General features: G+C 42.7%; 1 protein-coding gene across 1 annotated transcript; it reads left to right on the top strand.

Moving 5' to 3' along the window:
• Positions 1 to 6,023: 6,023 nt before the first annotated feature.
• LOC125522724 (zinc finger MYM-type protein 1-like) lies at positions 6,024 to 9,170 on the top strand. Its single transcript, XM_048687762.1, has 4 exons — positions 6,024 to 6,146; positions 6,277 to 7,345; positions 7,423 to 8,907; positions 8,993 to 9,170. The coding sequence occupies exons 2-3, from the start codon at positions 6,285 to 6,287 to the stop codon at positions 8,903 to 8,905; spliced, it is 2,544 nt and encodes an 847-aa protein (XP_048543719.1). The 5' UTR covers positions 6,024 to 6,146; positions 6,277 to 6,284; the 3' UTR covers positions 8,906 to 8,907; positions 8,993 to 9,170.
• The last annotated feature ends 10,817 nt before the right edge of the window (positions 9,171 to 19,987 follow it).

The following is a 19,987-nucleotide window of genomic DNA, read 5'->3' as shown; positions in this document are numbered from 1 at the left end:
CGTTGGGCCACCGGGTCTTGTCGCTCCTCTGACCCGCCTGCCGGATTACCAATAAATCATAAACCGCCAGGTCCAAACGGGTCACCAGTGAATCGTTAAGTTTCAGCCGGGTCTCAAGTAAACCGCCAAGTCCGGCCGGAACGTTTACGCCGCGGGGTATATCCCCGACATTAGCCCCCAAGTTTAGCTTGGATTTATCCATGGTAAACTTATGCTGCAAAATAAACACAAGAACCAACTTGACAGGTTGTGCTCCGGATTAAGAATTCTTGTAGACCGGCACCTGATCATCCTTAAATCCTTGTCATTTTCTCCTTCTAGAAAATCCGGATCAATAACCAGCCTCATACTCAAATTGCTGACATTGGTTTCTCATAGGAAAATATTGTGAAGAATAATCCACTTGAGTCGGCTTCCAAAGCGCCGGTTTAAGAAATATAGGTCTTGAAATACTCATCTGATATTCAGCCGGTTTGAAGATCTAAAACTTGCCGGTTTAATATTACCAAAATTGCCGGGTTATAAAAAGTGATAATTTCGGGTCATGATTGTTTCCAACGCCGGTTCATGATTGTTGCCAACGCCGGTTCATGATTGTTGCAGACACCAGGTCAATCTGGTTAGCTCAAAACTGAAATTTAGAAGATATTTCCACCTTATATCCATATTACCTATAGCCCCCAAGTTTTGAACAGAACAAAGTGATGATTTGAGACTTGCTTCCATATAATTACTGCCACTTTGAAGAAATCCATGTTGCTCATCTCAGTCACTAGTGAAAACTGAAGACTCCATATATGTAGCCCCCAAGTGTCGGGTTGTCATGCTTGCAGCAACCTGAGACTTGCAATTGCTTATAAAAACTTCAATCAGTGTAGCCCCCAAGGGCCGGCTTAGTAAGATAATAATGAACCGGGACTTGATATATACTTCAATGAAAATAACATCTGATAATGTAGCTTCCATCGTAGGGCTTGAACCCACGTCCACAAGGTTAAGAGCTTTGTGTTTTACCAACTGAGCAATGGATCCTTCAATATTATGGACGAAAACTTGTGTACCTTGAATTGTTGACAGGAGCAATTGGTAGCCCCCAAGGGCCGGCTCATTATAATATGATGAGTTGGGTCTTCAATAAGACTAGTAAAAATGACTTTGCATTAGCCCCCAAGTGTCATGGTGCATGCTTGCAGCGACATGAGACTTGCATGTAATCTCAATTTGAATAATGTAGCCCCCAAGTGCCGGGTTGTAAGCCTGCAACGACTCGGGACTATTCCTTCCATTGTAGAATAAATCATATCCTTTGATAAAATAATAGCCATTGCGCTAAAGCGACTTTGAAAATTCAATAATACCGGTTATTAATAACCATAAAAATCCAGCCATGTTGGCTATTCAAGATAATATAATCTGGTATGAAAACCTTATTCATTCAATATCATAATGAAAATTCAGCCAAGTTTGGCTATTTGAATAATATAACCCAATGATTTATAAGCGCATAATTCCAATGGCGCAATCCAAATATATATACTGGCGACTTATAGTCCAAAGCCAGGCCGGTTTAACAAATCTGTTTCTGCATACAACAAGTTTAAAGTGTCCTGGCGGTTTACCGCCGGACGGGTCATAAGGCCCAACATATACCCCGGGTTTATACCCAAGGTTGCACTTAAGAATAATCAAATATGAAATATATCATACCTGTGACATTGAATCACATTGTTGGTTTTACCAACTTTTTTGTAGTAAAGGTGATAACCCCAATCTTGAGTATTGATAACTCCTTCCATATTGTGCCGGTTTAAGATAAAACCGTACCGGGTTGTGATAAACACCGGTTTAACCACATATAATACTGGCGACTCGTAGTCAAACCAGACCGGGTTGATAGTCTCCGGATTATAACTTGATCGTGTATTGACAACTTGTAGTTGACAACCTAACCGGGTTGATAAACGCTGGTTTGAAAGCATCACAAATCTTATCAAAAGAAAGCAAAACTTAGCAAAAAGCAAATAAAACCGTTGTAGTCGAGGCTTTTCACGGGCTGCCAGGCCCCAAATTCGAGGCTTTTCATGGGCTGCCAGGCCACTGAGTTAAACCATTTTTGCAAAGCCTTTTAAGATGGTCCTCAATCCTTAACCAATCATCGTTTTAACTTGACAAGTTCAGGGTCTTCATTTTAGAGTAACTTGTCAAAGTTCGAAGGGTCATACCAGGTTTACCTGGGCGGAGTGACTTACTTAAATAGGCAGGTTAACCCGGGGTTTTAGGTGTATACACCAGGCTTCCAAGCACCAGGCTTCCAAGCCATGGCTTGATAGCCCATTACAAGTGTAGATTCTAAGTTCATTTCGATAGCAAAGAATCCCCAAGTAATGTTTTGAGCTGTGCTCATTGGGTGCCTATGTTTGAGTTGTTGTTTTACAACACTCTCTTTGGCCCCAGATTGATTTGGCTTTGAACCGATCAAAAGGTGTGACTATGGTTCGGATACAACCAAACCCCCAAGTGATCAATAATATGATAAGCCAATAAGGCAGGATACCCATGTTTGAACCGCGCATCATGGCAGCAGGTCCTCTTTGGCAATTTTTAACTTTTTGCAAGAGATAAATTCTTCTTGAACCGGGATCTTGAACCAGATATTGAGAGCTTCAAAACTTTGTGGGAGACATCTTTCCCTTGAACCGGATTTTAAACCGGAATCTTCATTTTCAGCCGGAAATTTTCTGACGGCCTTTAAATTTGCACCAATATGGCGGTTTAGGGTCCTGCATTAAACAACTTTGCAAACCGGAGTAATTGCTTTTTTAAAGAAGGCAATATAAAATATATTGGATGGGTTTCACCTGATATATCATGCCAGGGGTTATCCACCGTGGAGTTGATGATCACCGTCGTGAAGCTGAAATCAATCATGGCCGAGTCAGCCGCGGCAGACGGCCACGGCGTTTGTAAACCGATGCGGTCACGAGTGACGGCCACGGCGTTGTAAACCGGTGCGGGAGTCCGTTGAGTAACAACAACCAGTTGTACTGAAATGATGTCGGCATGCCTCCATCTCCGTGGCATAATACCACTTTGTAGTGGATTTTGTCCTGCGTAAAATACTACAAGACAGAGTAACTGTTTCGCAGACAGATACTGTATACAGATGAAACAGATAAGATGGGTATCACCTGATGTTTTTGCTGGATGACCGGCTTATGGAGAGAGCCACGGGTCGTGACCCGGCGGTGCAGAATCGCGCGAGGCGGCGCAGGAGAGGCAGCGCTACCAAATCGCGGGGCGCGACCAGGGCGGCTCGGAGATGAAGACGATGACGACGACTAGCAGCACTGTGTGGAGGCAAAGTGACCCGAAACCGAGGTGGCTTGAAGGAATAGCATCCACAGAGGCGCTTCGAAGCTGCAGTGACGACCCAGAAACAGAGGCCAAGCGGGGGTCGAACCGGCCGTCGATCCACGGCAGTAGCCCGGAGGCAGGGCTAGGCCAACTGTCGTGGATTTGTCATCTGGTTCAAAGCAGCAGCGCAATGGTGGTTCGGCGCGCGACAGCTAAGTGACGAGCATGTGGCCCAACGATGGAGGTGAAGGTGAAGCCGGTTTGAGCGAGGCCGGGGTGGTTTGGCCGCATATACGGCGACTCGAGGTGGCTCGAAAGAGCAAGGCGTCTCAGGGCAACAAAGGCGAGTCCGGGGCGGCTCGGCACCGGTCCGGCGGCGGCTTGGAAGTGGGAGATGAGCAGCGGCGGTTCTCGGACGCACTCAGGGCGGCTCACAGGCGTGATGGCGGTGACTTGACAAAACTGGCCGGCTCAAGCGAGTCACAGGCGTAGGAACAGCAGCTCAGGTAGAGGCAGCGAAGCCGAGTCAAAGCTCACGGTACTGAGCCGCCTCGGAGATCCGTAGGCCCGTGGGTGAGCGGATTTGGGCGCACAGAGGAGTAGTGCGGGAGCGACGCCGTCGACCGGCGCGGGCCTAGAGCAGGGCGGCCCGTGGCCGGACACAACCGGAAGCAACCCGGCAGGGTCTCGCACGGACAGCCGAGGCGGCTCAGCGGCAACAGGGGGCCGAGTTGAAACTACGGACAAACAAATCGCGGCGGCTCAGCGGCAACTTGAGGCCTTACGGTCTGAAGCGGGTGGTAAGGCGAGGCTGTGAAGATCAAATCCCATCATCTGACTTTACTAATCCAGCACCATGATGGATTGTCTTGGTTGCCTCCCCATGCAGCAGCTTTTGATAAGTAAACAATTTGGAGTTGTAGAACAACCTGACCAATGCGTGGCAAAGTACTAATTGAAGCAGTTTGATTGTCACTGTTGCCTCGTACGAACAGAGGCGTCTTCAGGCTTCTCGTGAAGACACCGCAGCAGGACCGGCCCCTGTACACGTGCCTAGCTTGGCCTGCTGGAGAAATATAAAGGACTAGGGCGACTTGACCATAACGCAGGACTGCTTCGAGTCGGCCTTGGTATATCCGTCCCGCAATGCGAGAAAGAAAAACTGCAGTGGAAGGCTTCATCTTGGTCTCGGCGACACGTAATAATAGCACATAAAACTGATCTTTATTCGGATTCGACGAAACGGGTCGTATCGATAAGCCGAAGAATATCCAAACCCTAGATCCCATCGAACTTAAAACTTGTTCACGTCATCGTGACTGCCACTGAAGTTTAACCTTTCAATCTTGATTGATGAACTCATAGTCAATCTACTTTCGAGCCGGTTCTTCCTGATCCAGCAGATCGTTAATTTTTCGATCCTTTGAAGAGATCCCTTCAAGAACTCATCACCACCGTGCGCGGGCCTCACGGTGGGCGCCAACTGTCGTGGAATTGTCACGGCAGATGTCCTTAGTGTCAGGACATAGTCGCGAGGCCAACGCATCTATATGGTAGCTTGATAGGGGTTGAGCGGAATCGAGAGACGCAACAAAGTCAGGGATTTAGATAGCTTCGGGCCCCGGGAAACATCATCCGGTAACAACCCTACATGCTGTTTGAGGCTAGGTCTCATTATCATCACGAGGGAGTCGCCGTAAACCGGCATCCTCTTTGTGTCTAGCCCTAAGATTGTTTCTTGCTTGTAGCCCGTCCTCTTTTGGGAGCCCTGCCCCTCCTTATATATGTTGAAGGGGCGGGTTACATGTGAAGTCCTATTAGGATTAGGACTAGTCTATCTCTAATATAAACCGGATACAAGTCCTGGTCTTAACTCCTTGTAAGGTAAATATTCGTCATGCCTTTCTCCTTAAACCGGCCCACCATAGTATGAACCGGCCTTCATGAACCGCCCGTTGGGCCACCGGGTCTTGTCGCTCCTCTGACCCGCCTGCCGGATTACCAATGAATCATAAACTGCCAGGTCCAAACGGGTCACTAGTGAATCGTCAAGTTTCAGCCGGGTCTCAAGTAAACCGCCAAGTCCGGCCGGGTTAAAGTTCCGGCCGGTTTACGCCGCGGGGTATTATCCCCGACAGTATATTTTAACCACACATAGTTCCAACACACTCCAAGATATTGGATATTCTGGTCGTGTTGTTTCTTCCTCAGTGCTTCTCCCAAAACAAGAGGAAGATGCATATAGCTTAGATTTTGTAGTAGAACTGTGGATCTACGTTCTTGGAAACAGTGGCGAGTCCAATGGGCAGGCTTCAACAGGCTGAAGCCTGCCCTCGATAGAAAGCGATTTTTTTTTACTACTAGTATGCTTCGTTTTGGCCCGGACCAACTAGTCCCAGCGCCCAGCCCATCAACTCCCATCTCCCAGCCAGACGTGTTTCTCGTTCTCGTTCGAGCCAGCAGAGAGCAGAGAAGCGCCGCCCCCAATCCTAACCCTAGGCAGCAGGCCCCTCCGCCCCCCCCCCCCCCGTCCCCCCGCCTCGACCTCGTACAGGCGCTCGACGGCGGCACGGCCACCTCGTCCAGGCGGTCCACAAAGTGCGCGTGTCGACGACAGGCTGCAGGACTCGCGCGGCATCGAAGGCCCCTGACGGCTTGACCCTGAGTGCAGCCACCAACTCGTCGTTGGCCAGAGAAGTGGAGCCGCCAGCTGGCCAGAGCGAGCATTCGGCTCGCATAGCCGCACACTGCCACGCCCCGTTCCAAGCTGAGCGCATCCAATACTGGCTAAGGTATAATTCCCAGTTTGCTTCCAAGTTCCATAATTCCATTCCTTTCTTTAATTTGGCTCATATCAATTACAGTTTGTTTGCTAGTTCATGCGCTATTAGTTGATTTAGGTCAATTACAATTTATTTGCAGATTTAAAAATGAAGAGAAAAACTATGAGTATGCATAGTTTTTATGCAAGCAGTTCAATTACCCCTCCCCAAAGGCCTGCTCCTCCCCCTACCGATGTCGAACCTGAACTTGAACCAACTAATGTGACTGCAAATCCCCTCCCCTTAATTGTTGTGGGCACAATCCCTCCTCCTGAACGCCCAAATGAATCCCCAAATGTTGAGATGAATCATACCACAATTGATGAGAGTACAAACCAACCAAGGCAACCTATACCAGAATTTCATCCAAGTCAAATTATTTCAGATCCAGGACTTCGAATACCAATAGAAGATTATGCTCCTGAAATTAGAAGTGATGTGAGACGAGCTTATTTGTTGAAAGGGAGAAACAAAGCTATTGGGCATAATTTTGAAAAGACAAAGGATGGTAGAATTTGGAGATCCTTTCAACCTGCGTGGTTTGATACGTATGATTGGTTGGAATATAGTGTGGAAAAGGAGGCCGCTTTTTGCTTCCATTGCTTTCTTTTCAAGAAACCATCACAAGCCATTAGATTTGGAAATGATGTTTTCACAAAAGATGGTTACACTCGTTGGAAAACAGCCCTAAGTAATTTCAGGAAGCATGTTGGTGGTCCATCTAGTTACCACAACATTGCTAAGGGAGATTGTGATGATTTCAACAATCAGAGAGCAAGTGTGGCTACCCAATTCCGTGTGTACAGCAAGGAGTCTGAGATATCTTATAAAATCCGCCTAACTGCATCATTGGATTGTGCAAGGTATCTCATAGCACAAGGTGAAGCTTTTCGTGGGCATGACGAATCCTCCACTTCCATCAACAAGGGCAATTTCAGAGAGTTATTGGACTGGTATAAGGACAAGAAAGAAGATGTGAAGGAGGCATTTGATAAGGGGCCAGGAAACGCACAAATGATTTGTTCCGACATCCAGAAGGACCTTGCTACAGCTTGTGCAATGGAGGTAACCAAAGTTATTAAGAATGACATTGGAGATAAGAATTTCTCAATACTTATTGATGAAGCTAGAGATTGCTCAATAAAGGAGCAAATGGCGGTGATTGTCAGGTAACACATGCCATATTCTAGTGTTTTTTTAAATTGTTCTACTAATGTTTACTAATCTGATTTCCTGATGCATGTAGATTTCTAGATGATCATGGAGTGCTTCAAGAGCGATTTCTTGCAATTAAGCACATCACAGATTGTACATCTGCTGGAATTAAAAAAGCTTTGGTTGATGTGTTGGAATATCATGGTTTGTCAACTTCTAGGCTACGTGGTCAGGGTTATGATGGTGCTTCCAATATGAGAGGGGAATTCAACGGTTTGCAAAAACTGGTTAGAGATGAAGCTCCGTATGCATTTTATGTTCATTGCTTTGCTCACCAGTTACAGTTGGTGGTTGTCAATGTGGCTCAATGTAGTCCTGCTATTGCTGATTTCTTCAACTATATTCCGTTGATAGTTACTCAAGTGTGTTCATCTTGCAAAAGGAAGGATGCATTACTTGCCAAACATCAAGATGAGTTGTTAGATTTGATGGAGAATGGAAAGATCACAGCCGGAACCGGGCTGCATCAAGAATCTAACATAACAAGGCCAGGAGATACTCGTTGGGGCTCACATCTCAAAACTTTGCTTCGTATATTCACAATGTGGAATGCTGTGGTGGAGGTGCTAGGAATTGTTGTGGTTGATGCCCGAGAACACACATGTCAAGGTGGAGCTAGAGGTTTGCTTAAAAACATGGAATGCTTTGAATTTGTGTTCATCATGTTGTTCTTAATAAACTTGTTGAGCAACACAAATCATCTATCCCAAGCTTTGCAAAGAAAGAATCAAAACATTGTTGAAGCCATGCGTTTGATCTTGGATGTGAAAGAAAGCTTGCAGAGCATGAGGGACAATGGGTGGGAGTCTTTATTCTGCCAAGCCAAGAACTTTTGTGAAACACATGGTATTGATGTGCCAAACATGGATGATCTTGTTGGAGCTATGGGTCAATCTGTTCGCACTAAGAATAAGGTGACTCGACTTCATTATTACAAGGTTAGCATATTCAATGTTGCCATTGATGCAACTATCACTGAGATGAATCACCGATTCAATGAAGTTTCCACCGAGTTATTGGATTGTATGTCTTGTCTTAATCCAGCAAACAACTTCTCAAAGTTTAACGTTGACAAACTTATTCGGCTTGCTGAAATTTATGATGAGGACTTCACAGAAGCTGATCGGTTAATGCTAGGAGTAGACCTCCCAAGATTTCTTATGAACATTAGGAGAAGTGAGGAGTTTAATGGATGTCGGGATGTGTCCACACTTGCTCGGTTGATGGTTGAAACAATGAAACACACATCTTTCCAGTTGGTATATCGCCTCATTGAGTTGACACTTATTCTTCCTGTGGCCACTTCATCCGTTGAGAGAATATTTTCAGCAATGAAGATAATCAAGACAGATTTGCGCAACAAACTATCAGATGATTGGCTAAATGATTTGATGGTGTGCTACTGCGAGAAAGAGATATTTAGAAGCATTCCTGATGACCAAATCATGATACAATTCCAGAAAATGAGGGATCGGAAAGGACATTTGCCACATGAGTTTCATGTGATTTCTTAGAGGTATTGATGCCACTGTTACTAGTTTCAATACTTATTCGTTCATGACTTATTGTTATATCACTAACAAGTGTACTAATGTGAACAGATGGCTTGTAGGAGGTGCCTTACGCATACATTTCTATATTTTGGTGTGAAGGTGTTCTATAACTACAGTACTAGTTAGTAAGAGCAACATTTCATTGTCCTTTTGTTGTTACTTCTCTTGTACTTTGATACCTTGTGTATGAATTGTATTAACATTTCTAGTATGGTTAAACATGTTATTACTATTGCTCTTGAAAATTTTCATGTCTTTTTGAGCACTGGTTTGGCAGATATTGTCTTTGCAATACCAATATTAGTTTGAAATTCAATTGTTAAAACCTTTCAAAAAAATCCAGTAAATAGTACATGTTTCCAGTAGTATTCCTGGAAAGCTTGAGCACATTTGCACAAATGGCCTAGAAAATAATGGCTATTTAGCTAAGCAGATTCAGAATTTAGTTCAAATTTAATATGTTTCAAACATTCCAGAGAAAAAATCCAGTAAATACCACATGCCTCCAGTAGTATTCTGAGAAAGTTTGATCACATTTGGACAAATGGACTAGGAGATGATGTTGTTTTTCATCAAACGGACGTTTCGTTTTTTTTCTCTGTTAACTTTGAGCCCACCCTCCATTTTCTTTCTGGATTCGCCACTGCTTGGAAAGAATGTCAGCCTTCTTCCTCTTTCTGCACTCCCTTAAATTTACTCCACTTCACATGGTACTCATTAGTCACCGACGTAAACAAGAAAGCCGTGTTTTTTTATTTCTTAATTAACTCACTGTACTCTATTTTTTTCAGAGTATTTGTTTTCTTTTACTATTATTGTAATACTTTGTAGTTTCCGGTTTCTAATAGTACTTAGATTTCTAGAACTTTACGTGATTTGGATGCATGTTTGTGAAGTTATATCAATGGACATGTTATGATTTTGATTTGTGAAATTATGGACAAATATTAGTAGATGGTTGTGGACTTGGCTAACTTCATTTATATGTATGGGAACTTATGTCAATGGACGTGTATCACTTCTTATATTTGGCGTGTAATGGTGAAATTATTATTAATTTTTGCAATGGTTCTAGTTTAGCCAGGAGACCATCCGGCTGAAGCTACAATGGACATCATTTTCAGATAATTGTCGAGCAGTACATGTGGTGTTCGAACATTACTTGTGTGGTCTGCTCTATCCAAGCATAATGCGCATGTCAATGCACAAGCAAGTTTTGATCCTAGAGCAAGTTAAGGGGAGTGGTGGTTTTTCTCGAGAATGCGGACTTGAACCATTAGATGGTGGTTCAAGAGCTAGAATTCATCTTTCTGTATTGAGCAGTTTTCAGCACTACTTCATCAAGTGTAGACCGGATTGGATACTATTGGTCAGGTCACCTGCAAAAAAGAGAGCATCAGAGGAAAACAGTTCGTCAGTAAAGGCACTTTTCACATATGCTCATGCACATGAAATTTGGTTTGCTGGCTAAACGATTTGTCACCGTACCCTTGGCAAAATTATGAGTCGAGGTTACACGGTGTAGTGTTTTGACTTTTGAGCTTTATGTTACTCGCCAAGGATCTAGCTAATGGCCAGTGCTGACGCTTGGGAACTGTGTGGTTGTCAGGATCTTATGTCGGCAAGGACATGTCGTTTATTGTCAGTTTGCATGTTTGAGCAGAGAAGTCCTCAGTACTGGGAGTGGTTGCTCGATCCAAATCAGAGAACGCCTCTTGCAAATTTGAAAATGGTGAGCTCCAGTCCAGCCAGTGTGTGTGTCCTCACTATACTTGTCAATAATTCAGTACATCAGTGGGTTCCCTTGGGCACTTCGGATCAACAAGAGTGGTTTACTCACGAACCATTTGACCAGGCTATGAAAATCAGGCTTCTACATTGCTATGCGTGGAGACTGCTCAATCCTGAATCCCTGCAAGCTAGTACCTGTTCCCACGGATATTCATGTTTGTGTGGTTTTGTGCTACTTCATTGGGAGAACGCATGGACATCTTTTGACTTGGAGCTCCCTTCTGGCTCAGAGCAAGTTCCTTTTCGACGAGGGAATGGTCCTGGTTGTCCACTAGCTTCGACTCTACAAGCATCGAAGGTTTTAATGGCGAGAGTAATCAGTAAGGGAGCGCCAATCAAGAGTGGTATGACATGCTCTCCTTGCTACAACCAAGACCATTTTCAAGAAGGGAGGACTGTCATCACCGTCGCTGCCGTCTTTGCGCAAGACTTCAGCTTCGACTACCATCGCAACTCCAATCAGCTCTAAGAACATCGAGTGCACTGGGACCCGAGCGGTTGGCAATGGTGTCATGAGCCACCTACTGCATTGTTATCTAATCTAACACACATAAAGCAAGGAGATCAAGATAAAATAGATACGTGGACATACATACCTAGTGACAGGAGATTACCAAATTCTTTTGTACATGCGCCTCAAAAGGTGGAGGCTGACACTGAAACCGACCGTATCAATTTTGTATATTTCGAGCTCGATCAGCATGTACTATATACACATAACTGCGTTTGGTTAGTTGAGTTGTAACGTCATAAGAATGTTTACAATCGATCTGTCACCTCATAAATGAAAGAAGACAAGATAAGGCAAATTTTAACATGGTCCCTCTTACCTCCTTTTTTTACATGTGAGGTAAGAAGGTAAGAGCAAGCCATTCATTGATGAGATCAACGGCTAAGATCTATTTTATACTCTTACCTCTCATGTGAAAAGAGGGGGTAAGAGGGACCGTGTTAAAACTGCTCGACAAGATAAATAGAAGGACGTGGTAATCAATCTCCACAGATCGTAGAGTTGACAAGCAGGTTGAGGGCACATACGCCGAGCACTCGATCAAATGAAGATGCATGTAGTAATTAACATGCTAACTAATTAAAGTGAGGTGATCTCGCGTTGGTCTGGTCTAGCGGCCAGGGTGGGGCGAAACATGGTGGTTTCACCTTTGGTGGTTCTCGGGGCGGTCTAGGTGTGGGGCAGCGGCTTTGGCCGTGGGAGGCGCCTTGGTCGTGGGCTGACAACGCGGCTCGGGTGCGGGCGGGCAGCTATGGTTGCTTGGGTAGCATGGCTACGGGTGGTTGGCGGACCAGGGATGCGACAGAGGGGTAGGAGCACCGGGCTACACCACTTACCCAGTCCTTGTACTGGCCTATGGAGGTGGTGTCCGTGGATGTCATTCTCCTCCTTGCAGGCTCCGTCGTGGTGCTCTCACCTGTTTCATGCCACTCTGGGTGAAAACATGATCTTCGGCGTCAGACGATGGAGGCTCCTATGCTCGTATCCTTCCTGAAGGCATCATCTTGGAGTCCTCGCTCTGGTCGTGTCCATCTCACCGCTCCTCGGTGGATTGCTCATCTTGGTGGTGGTCTCCGTCAGCCCAAGCGGTCATTTGCTTATCATTAGGTTGCTTGTTCGCCGATGGGGTGGTGTTTCAGTGCCCGACACCTTTGTATCTTGCCTTGTGTGTGCGTTGAGTGTGGTGGTGGAGTACGTTTGTATCTTCGTGCTGGAGTTGTGGTGATGTTGCCTCATATATAAAGCAGGGGAAACCCTTTTTCGTCATTAATTAAACTGAAGTGATCAAGGGCTAGTCGTCATCTTGTTTTGATGTATTGATCGAGCATGAAGATGGATCAGTGAAAGACGGCGGCGGCGGCCTCTAAGAGTGAGCCAGACCAGTGTATGCCCCAGACCTGGCAAGAGGCTTGGTTGGGGCCTCCAACTTTAGATGTTAGGCTTTGGTGCGAGGTTTATCTGGTATTTGACTCAGACATTCGGCATCACTTCATCAAGTGGATAGGAGTAGCAACAAATGTTTCCAAAATGGCGGCTTCAGACTTACTGATGTATTACTTTGTAAGGTCTTCATGAATAATTAATAAAATTGCTGCATATATGCCCAGATGCAGAGGCCAGGGATCATCATCCTTTTCAAAAAAAAATATGAACGACTTTTGGGAGGCACCAATCGCTTTCACATGTGTATATTACTCGATGCAATCACTTTAAAAGGTGTAAAGTATACGTCATGGGACATGTGGTTAGCAAACTCAAAATTCATATAGAAAGGTGTAAAGTATTTCTGATCCATGCATATATATATATATATATATTGTATCTATACAACAAGAGACCCTAGACTTGGTACCTTCGCTGTTCAACTACCCCGTTGATCTGAGCATATAACGATCCATCAAACACGCACACTTGGTGGACTTACAATACCATGTAATCCTGCAATGCAAGCTGCTTAGGGAAATGCTTGTAAAAATAATTCCATTTTTTAAGCATCGGTGTTTGTTTCTATCGCAGAGATGCCTTTATGTGCTATACTAATAAGTTTACCTGCACCATGATATCGCCTTAAGCCCGTTAGTAGACACCGAATTAGGTGTCATACACGCCTATAGGCTGTACTCTAAAATGCTCGGGAAATTAAAGAGCAATTACAGTACACGAGAAATCCAAACTTTATTGCCCAAGCCTGATTTCTCTTTCATTTTTTTTGTATAATCCACAGAAACAGAACCTCTTCTTCGGAATATCGGTCGCATCCATATGCATGCATGGTCTCTCTGAGATACATATTTCCTTTAACAACTGCCCATGCAAAAATCAAGTCATGGAATAGCATTTACTTTTGCTATCGGCTGTTGCATGTTTGTAGAACTCAAAGCAAGAACGAAATCCAAATTGAAACATCAAGAATATATGTGGGATTTGTCTGAAACATGAAATTACTCCTTTAAAATGTCCAGTGCAGCCGGCATAGCCACTTTCCCTTTTCTTGCAAACCTGACGAGTGCAAACGTTTGCACGTCAATGGTCGGTGCACTAAAGGATAGACAGTTCACTCCAAAAGCATGCAGGCAAGCAGATCAGTGAATATCAATATGAAATTATTAGTGATAAAAACTAGCAATCAGTCGTCGGCTAGCTTCAAGCTGTGGACGTGCATGGCTTTGACCTGCTCTTCATGTAATAAGCTGTGTCGCGACATGGAATGCGCACATGCATAATGCATTGAGGAGTTTGAAACGAGGTACGCTGCTCAATCGCATGAACCATGTTAGTAAATTGCCACCAAAGATAATCATGCATGTTAGTAGCACATTTTACTACTTATCCTTTACCAGCTTAGTTATCCATACCGAAGCATAAGTAAACATGCCTATGATACACTTACCCACTAATTTGTACTCATGAGCCACCTACTGCATTGTTCTTTTAGCCCATACATATAGCAAGGAGAGCAAGATAAGATGGAGATGTGGACATAATGGATTAGCAAATTGTTTAAACTTGTGGATATATACTCCACGCCGATGGTTCCAGCTCTACATCATCCTCTTTTGTACATATGTATACGCCTTAAAAGGTAGAGTCTGCCGAATTCGTATGATCATTTTTGTATAGTTCGAGTTCGGCTGATAGCTATACCATGTATAATACATATGTTCGTGTCTAGTTAGTTGGTCTGAAATGCTCAAGAACATGTGGTCATCTCTAGAGAGTAGCAATCGACCAGACAGAGAGTCGAAAAGATCTCGATGGAAGATTTGGTAAGCATAACATGCTAATTAACTAACTAATTAAAGTGATCAAAGGGTAGTCGTCGTCTGGTTTTGATGGATCGAAGTGATCACTTACACATGTGTGCATATTTTATTAGCATATCTGGCTCTTCCATTGACTACTAAAGGTGAACTTAAGTAGTTCTAGCTGATCATGTTTGTTCTATGAGTTACTCAAATATTTATCCAAAAACTCACCAGCAAAAGATTCACTCCAAAAATGTTTCTGGAGTTCAAAATCTCTATTTAGCCTTTTCCTTATTAAGTTTTGACACATTAATTTAGCACAAAGCACGGGAGTCGCTAGCTTGGAACATGGAACCTGTCCCGGGCGTCCCACGGGTTCTAAAAAGGACAACACGAAAATGCCACTTTCCATTTTTCCTACGCAATAAGTGTCAAAAGTTGTAGGATGCAGGTTAGTAACGTGCGTGCGCGCACACACACACATGCATATTGATGCATACCAATTTGAAAGTAGGAGTAATGGTCAAGAGTCAACTTGCAATGGGTTGATCATATAGTAGCAACAGCTCGGAAAACTTTGGAGAGACTCGATCCCATTGTAGTAACAACACTAATTATACTCCAAGTAAAATTATGGCAACGATCGATCGTGGTAGCTGCATGTTCCATCACTAATCGAACTGCAGGAAGCATCAGATTGATTTTGCTCCTATTTGTTTTTCTACAGTCTCATTATACTACTGTCATTTCGCAGGTATGGTTACGCACTACTAACGCACTAACCATTATCAAAATCATGTAGATGTAAGCACTAACCACATTGTTAATTCGCATGCACATAAAGCATGCAGCTAGTTGGAGATGGTGACAATCACGAGATAATATATAGATCAACACAGATATATATCTCGACAGGAAACAAAAATATATAATTTGTATTTGTACATGAACATATCTCCTCCAATCTCTTCGTTCGAGCTCAGACCTACGTCTATGTGCTTGCGTACATATGCCTCAAAAGGAGGAGGCTGCTACTGAAAACTTTTTTTATATCTGCCTCACCTGGCTATTTGGTACTTTTCGTAAAACAATTTGGTACCTCCTATTTTTCTACCACTTGATTACTTTTGATGAACAGTTTTCGTTGTACTCAACTACCGCAAGACTTGTTTCATTTTATACAGTTGGATCATGTGCTCCTATAGCTAGCTAGCCTTTTCACTTACTCTCTACACTGTAAATATGCACACGCCAGCAGTCACAAAATTAAACTGTGTGGTGACATGCAACCCGCACAAGTTCCTCAATCTCTACATGAATCATGCACGGGGTGGAATTATCAGCAAATATAATTCCGCAATATTCAATTTTACTTATCTTTTACTCCATGGTATCAGAACACGTGACACACAAGGAGTGTCAACGTATCCATACCAAAAAGTAATGTTGTATTTTTAGGCCCCTTTCTCCGAAGCAAAAGAAAAGAAAATATAATGTGCTTACGAGGTACTTATTCAATATTGTTTCACAAGTTCAAGAATGCACTTCCCTGCAAAAAAAAGTTCAACGCCTCACTACCCCACTATTTAGCAATACTACTCATGAGTCATGAGCCACCTACTGCATTGTTAAAAAGCACACATAAAGCAAGGAGATTACCAAAATTTTAAAACCTGTAATACGCCTCAAAGTTGGAGGCTGCCACTGGAACAGGCCATATCGATCGACATGTACTATATAGACATGGCTGTGTTTGGTTAGTTGAGTGTAACATCCTAAGAATATATATAGTCGATCTGTCACCTCAAAAATGAAATAAGATAAATAGAGGGACGTGGTCATCAATCTCCACAATCTAGAGTTGACAAGGAGGTTAACGGCAGGTAAGCCTAGCACTCGATTGAATGAAGACATATGTAATAGTTAACATGCTAACTAAATAAAGTGAAGTGGTCGAGGGTTAGTGGTCGGTTGGTTTTGATGGATTGATTGAGCATGAGCGACTTTTCCTTCGGAGGCACCAATCGCTCTCACTTTAAAAGGTGTAAAGGACTTCAGATCCATGCATATATATATATATATATATATATATATATATATATATATATATATATATATATATATATATATATATATATATATATTGTATTTACAGGAGACCCTAGACTTGCTACTTTCCTGATTGGCTACCCCGTTGATCTGATCATATATCGATCAATCAGTCACGCACACTTGATAGGCTTATAATACTATAGGTAATCCTACAATGTAAGTTGCTTAGAGAGATGCTTGCCTATAGGTATATATAAATATACCTGCACCATGGCATAATTGTGTTAGTAGATGACCGATTAGATGTCAGACATGCCCGTACTCTACTATACTATAGATATTTAAGCAGCAATCACTACTAGGAAAAGGCCTACTAATGGCGCACCAGTTTTACGTATTAATGGTGCATTACTGGTGCGCCATTAGTATCACGTCACTAGTATTTTTTTACTAATGGCGTACCATTGGTGCGCCATTAGTATACCAGATACTAATGGCGCACCAGTAGTGCGCCATTAGTATGCCTAGAGGTGCGCCATTACTATCTGACTTAGTAATGACGCATAGAAGTGCGCTATTAATAATAAATTTTTTTCAATTTTTTTTTTAAAAATCATTTTTTTATTTTTTTCTTAATCTCAGGTTACTATGGCTTAATCTCAGGTTACTATGGCTTAATCTCGAGTCAATATGCTTAATTTTAGGTCAAATTGCACTCTGTGGTCAAACTTCCCAAAAGGTCACGATCCTCACACTACTCTAGCCCAAGCACGCTTAACTTCATAGTACTATCCAACCCCAGCACCACCTCACTTCACAGGCACTTGTTGATATATCTATCATATCAATCCTATTAAACCTTGCTGATGTCTAGGACTTTGTTCATGTTCATGAGTATGATGAAATTTTGAAAAAATATTTCAAACTTCCCGGTCATATTACGTATCATATTTTGAAAAATAATTCAATTTTTTTTACGAAACCAATTTTTTTTCTGTTACTAGTGGCGCACCTAGCATACGGTGCGCCACTAGTAAGTTTGAAATTTTTTGAATTTTTTTCCCTCCGGATCTTAAAAGCCCCGTAACTTTTTTTTCTGTTAGGTTTTTGGGGATTTTGAAAATGTTTAACGGGGTTTCCCCTGAATTTGGATATAACTTTTCGAGTAGATGATTTTTCATATAAAAAACTTTTTAATCCGAGTTCGTATGCAAAAGTTATGCCCATTTTACAAATTTTAGAGAGATTTTGCAAATAAAGTCGAAATTCATATTTGTAATTTTTTCCAACAACTAGACCACATATCACATGGGAAACTTATTTTCTTTTATTTTTTGAACATTTCCATCATTTTCTTTTATTTTTTTAAAATTGAAAAGGCGGTCCGGGGGTGTGGGGGTGCATTCGATACGTTTTGGGCCAAGTTAGTAATGGCGCACCGTGGGGGTGGCGCACCACACCCACGGTGTGCCATTACTAGTTTTGAAAAAACAATAAAACAAATTCTGAATTTTTTTTTAAAAAAAACTTAGTAATGGCGCACATTACTAGTTTTAACTAGTAATGGCGCACTGTCCACTGGTGCGCCATTACTAGTTTTGAAAAAATAAATAAACAAATTTTGGGAAATTTTTTTGAAATAATTTACTAGTGGCGCACCGTGGATGTGGTGCGTCATTACTAGTTTAACTAGTAATGGCGCACCGCTCCCACGGTGCGCCATTAAAAGTTTTAAAAAAAATGAAAAAAAATTGTTACTAATGGCGCACCGTGGATGTGGTGCGCCATGGTATTTGGACACTAATGGCGCACCAACACATGGTGCGCCATTAGTATATACTAATGGCGCACCACATGTCTGGTGCGCCATTAGTGTCATTTCCATCTATAGCCATTTTCCTAGTAGTGAATTGCAGTACACGACAAGTCCAAACTTTGTTGCCGATCCTGATTTTTCTTTCCTTTTTTTGTTTAACCCACAAGAAAGAAACTTTTCTTCGGAATACCGGTCACTTCCATATGCGTCGTCGCTCTGAGATAAATATTTCTTTGACAAACGACCATGAAGAAAAATCGAGTCTGGGCATAGCATTTAGTTTCAGTATCAGCCGTTGCATGTTTGTAGAACTAAAAGCAAGAATAAAATCCAAGTTAAAACATAAAGAACAGATGGTATTTGTCTTGAAAACAAAATAACTCCATAAAAAGGACCAGCGCGCATCGTCACTTTCCCTTGCTTTGCACACCAGACGAGTGCAAAATTAAGTTCGCACGTCAATGGTCGGTGCACTACAGGATAAATAAATCACTACAAAAGTACGCAGGCAAGCAGATCGATGAATATCATTATGAAATTATTAGCAGTCAAAACTTGTAAATAGTCGTTAAGCTTTCGAGTTGTCGGCGTGCATGGCTTTCACTTGCTCTCCACGTGATAAGTGCAGACGAATGAGGCCAGTTGACAAAATCAAACCGCGTGGCAACATCCAACGTGCACATGTGGAGTATGAAACGGGGTAGTTACTAGCTGCTCAATCGCTAATGGAATACCTAAACATGAATCATGGGATTAAATTGCCACCGAAAATAATCGTGGCAGTATCACATTTTATTACTTATCTTTTACCAACTTAATTATCCATATCGAAGTAGTGCTTATGAGTTGTAGTGCTCAGCGATGCACTAACCCACTAATTAGTACTCATGATCCATCTACTTTTCCGACAAATGACAGATTTATTGGCTCAACACAAGCATCAAGGAGATACAAACATAATGAACAGGCACTCGACCACTCTAGGATGCCCACGGCCAATAAGCCACGTACTGCATTGTTCTTTTACCCCATGCATAAAGCAAGGAGAGCAAGGTAAGATGGAGATGTGGACATATAGACTAACAAATTGTTTAAACTTGTTACAAATATACTCCACGCCGATCGATCCAGCTCTAGATTATCCTTGTTTTTCTATAGTTCGAGCTCTCGGCTGCTACTTGCTAGCTCTACAATCATGTTGTACTATATACACCTGACGGCGTGTAGTTGCGCTGTAACGTCTTAAGAATGTATAGAATCGACCTGTCATCTGATACAAAACTAAAAAATACAAGAACGTGTGGTTATCTCTAGAGAGTAGAGGTCGAGCAGAGAGTTGACAAGAAGATCTCGACGGAAGATACGGTAAGCATAACATGCTAATTAACTAACTAATTAAAGTGTAGTTATCTCCAGGGGCAGTTGTTGTCTCATTTTGATGGATCGATCCAGCATGCACTACTTTTCGGAGGGACGCGTCCATCACTTTCACATGTGTGTATATTTTATTAGCATATACTCCGACCATCGCACTTTCGTTGACTAGCTAGGTAGCTAGTTGATCTGATCATATCGATCGATCAAACCGTACTAATTGGGCTTATAAGTACCTGCCCCTTGCCATCACC

This window comes from Triticum urartu, chromosome 7, assembly GCF_003073215.2.
Source record: "Triticum urartu cultivar G1812 chromosome 7, Tu2.1, whole genome shotgun sequence".
NCBI lineage: Eukaryota > Viridiplantae > Streptophyta > Magnoliopsida > Poales > Poaceae > Triticum > Triticum urartu.
The sequence above is the reverse complement of the archived record's forward strand: the minus strand, read 5'-3'. Positions and strand labels throughout refer to the sequence as shown.

Coding starts and splice junctions, on each gene's coding strand:
- LOC125522724 (XM_048687762.1), top strand. CDS start 6,285: ATGAAGAGAAAAACTATGAGTATGCATAGTTTTTATGCAAGCAGTTCA. Junction 7,346..7,422: donor CAAATGGCGGTGATTGTCAG/GTAACACATGCC, acceptor TGATGCATGTAG/ATTTCTAGATGATCATGGAG.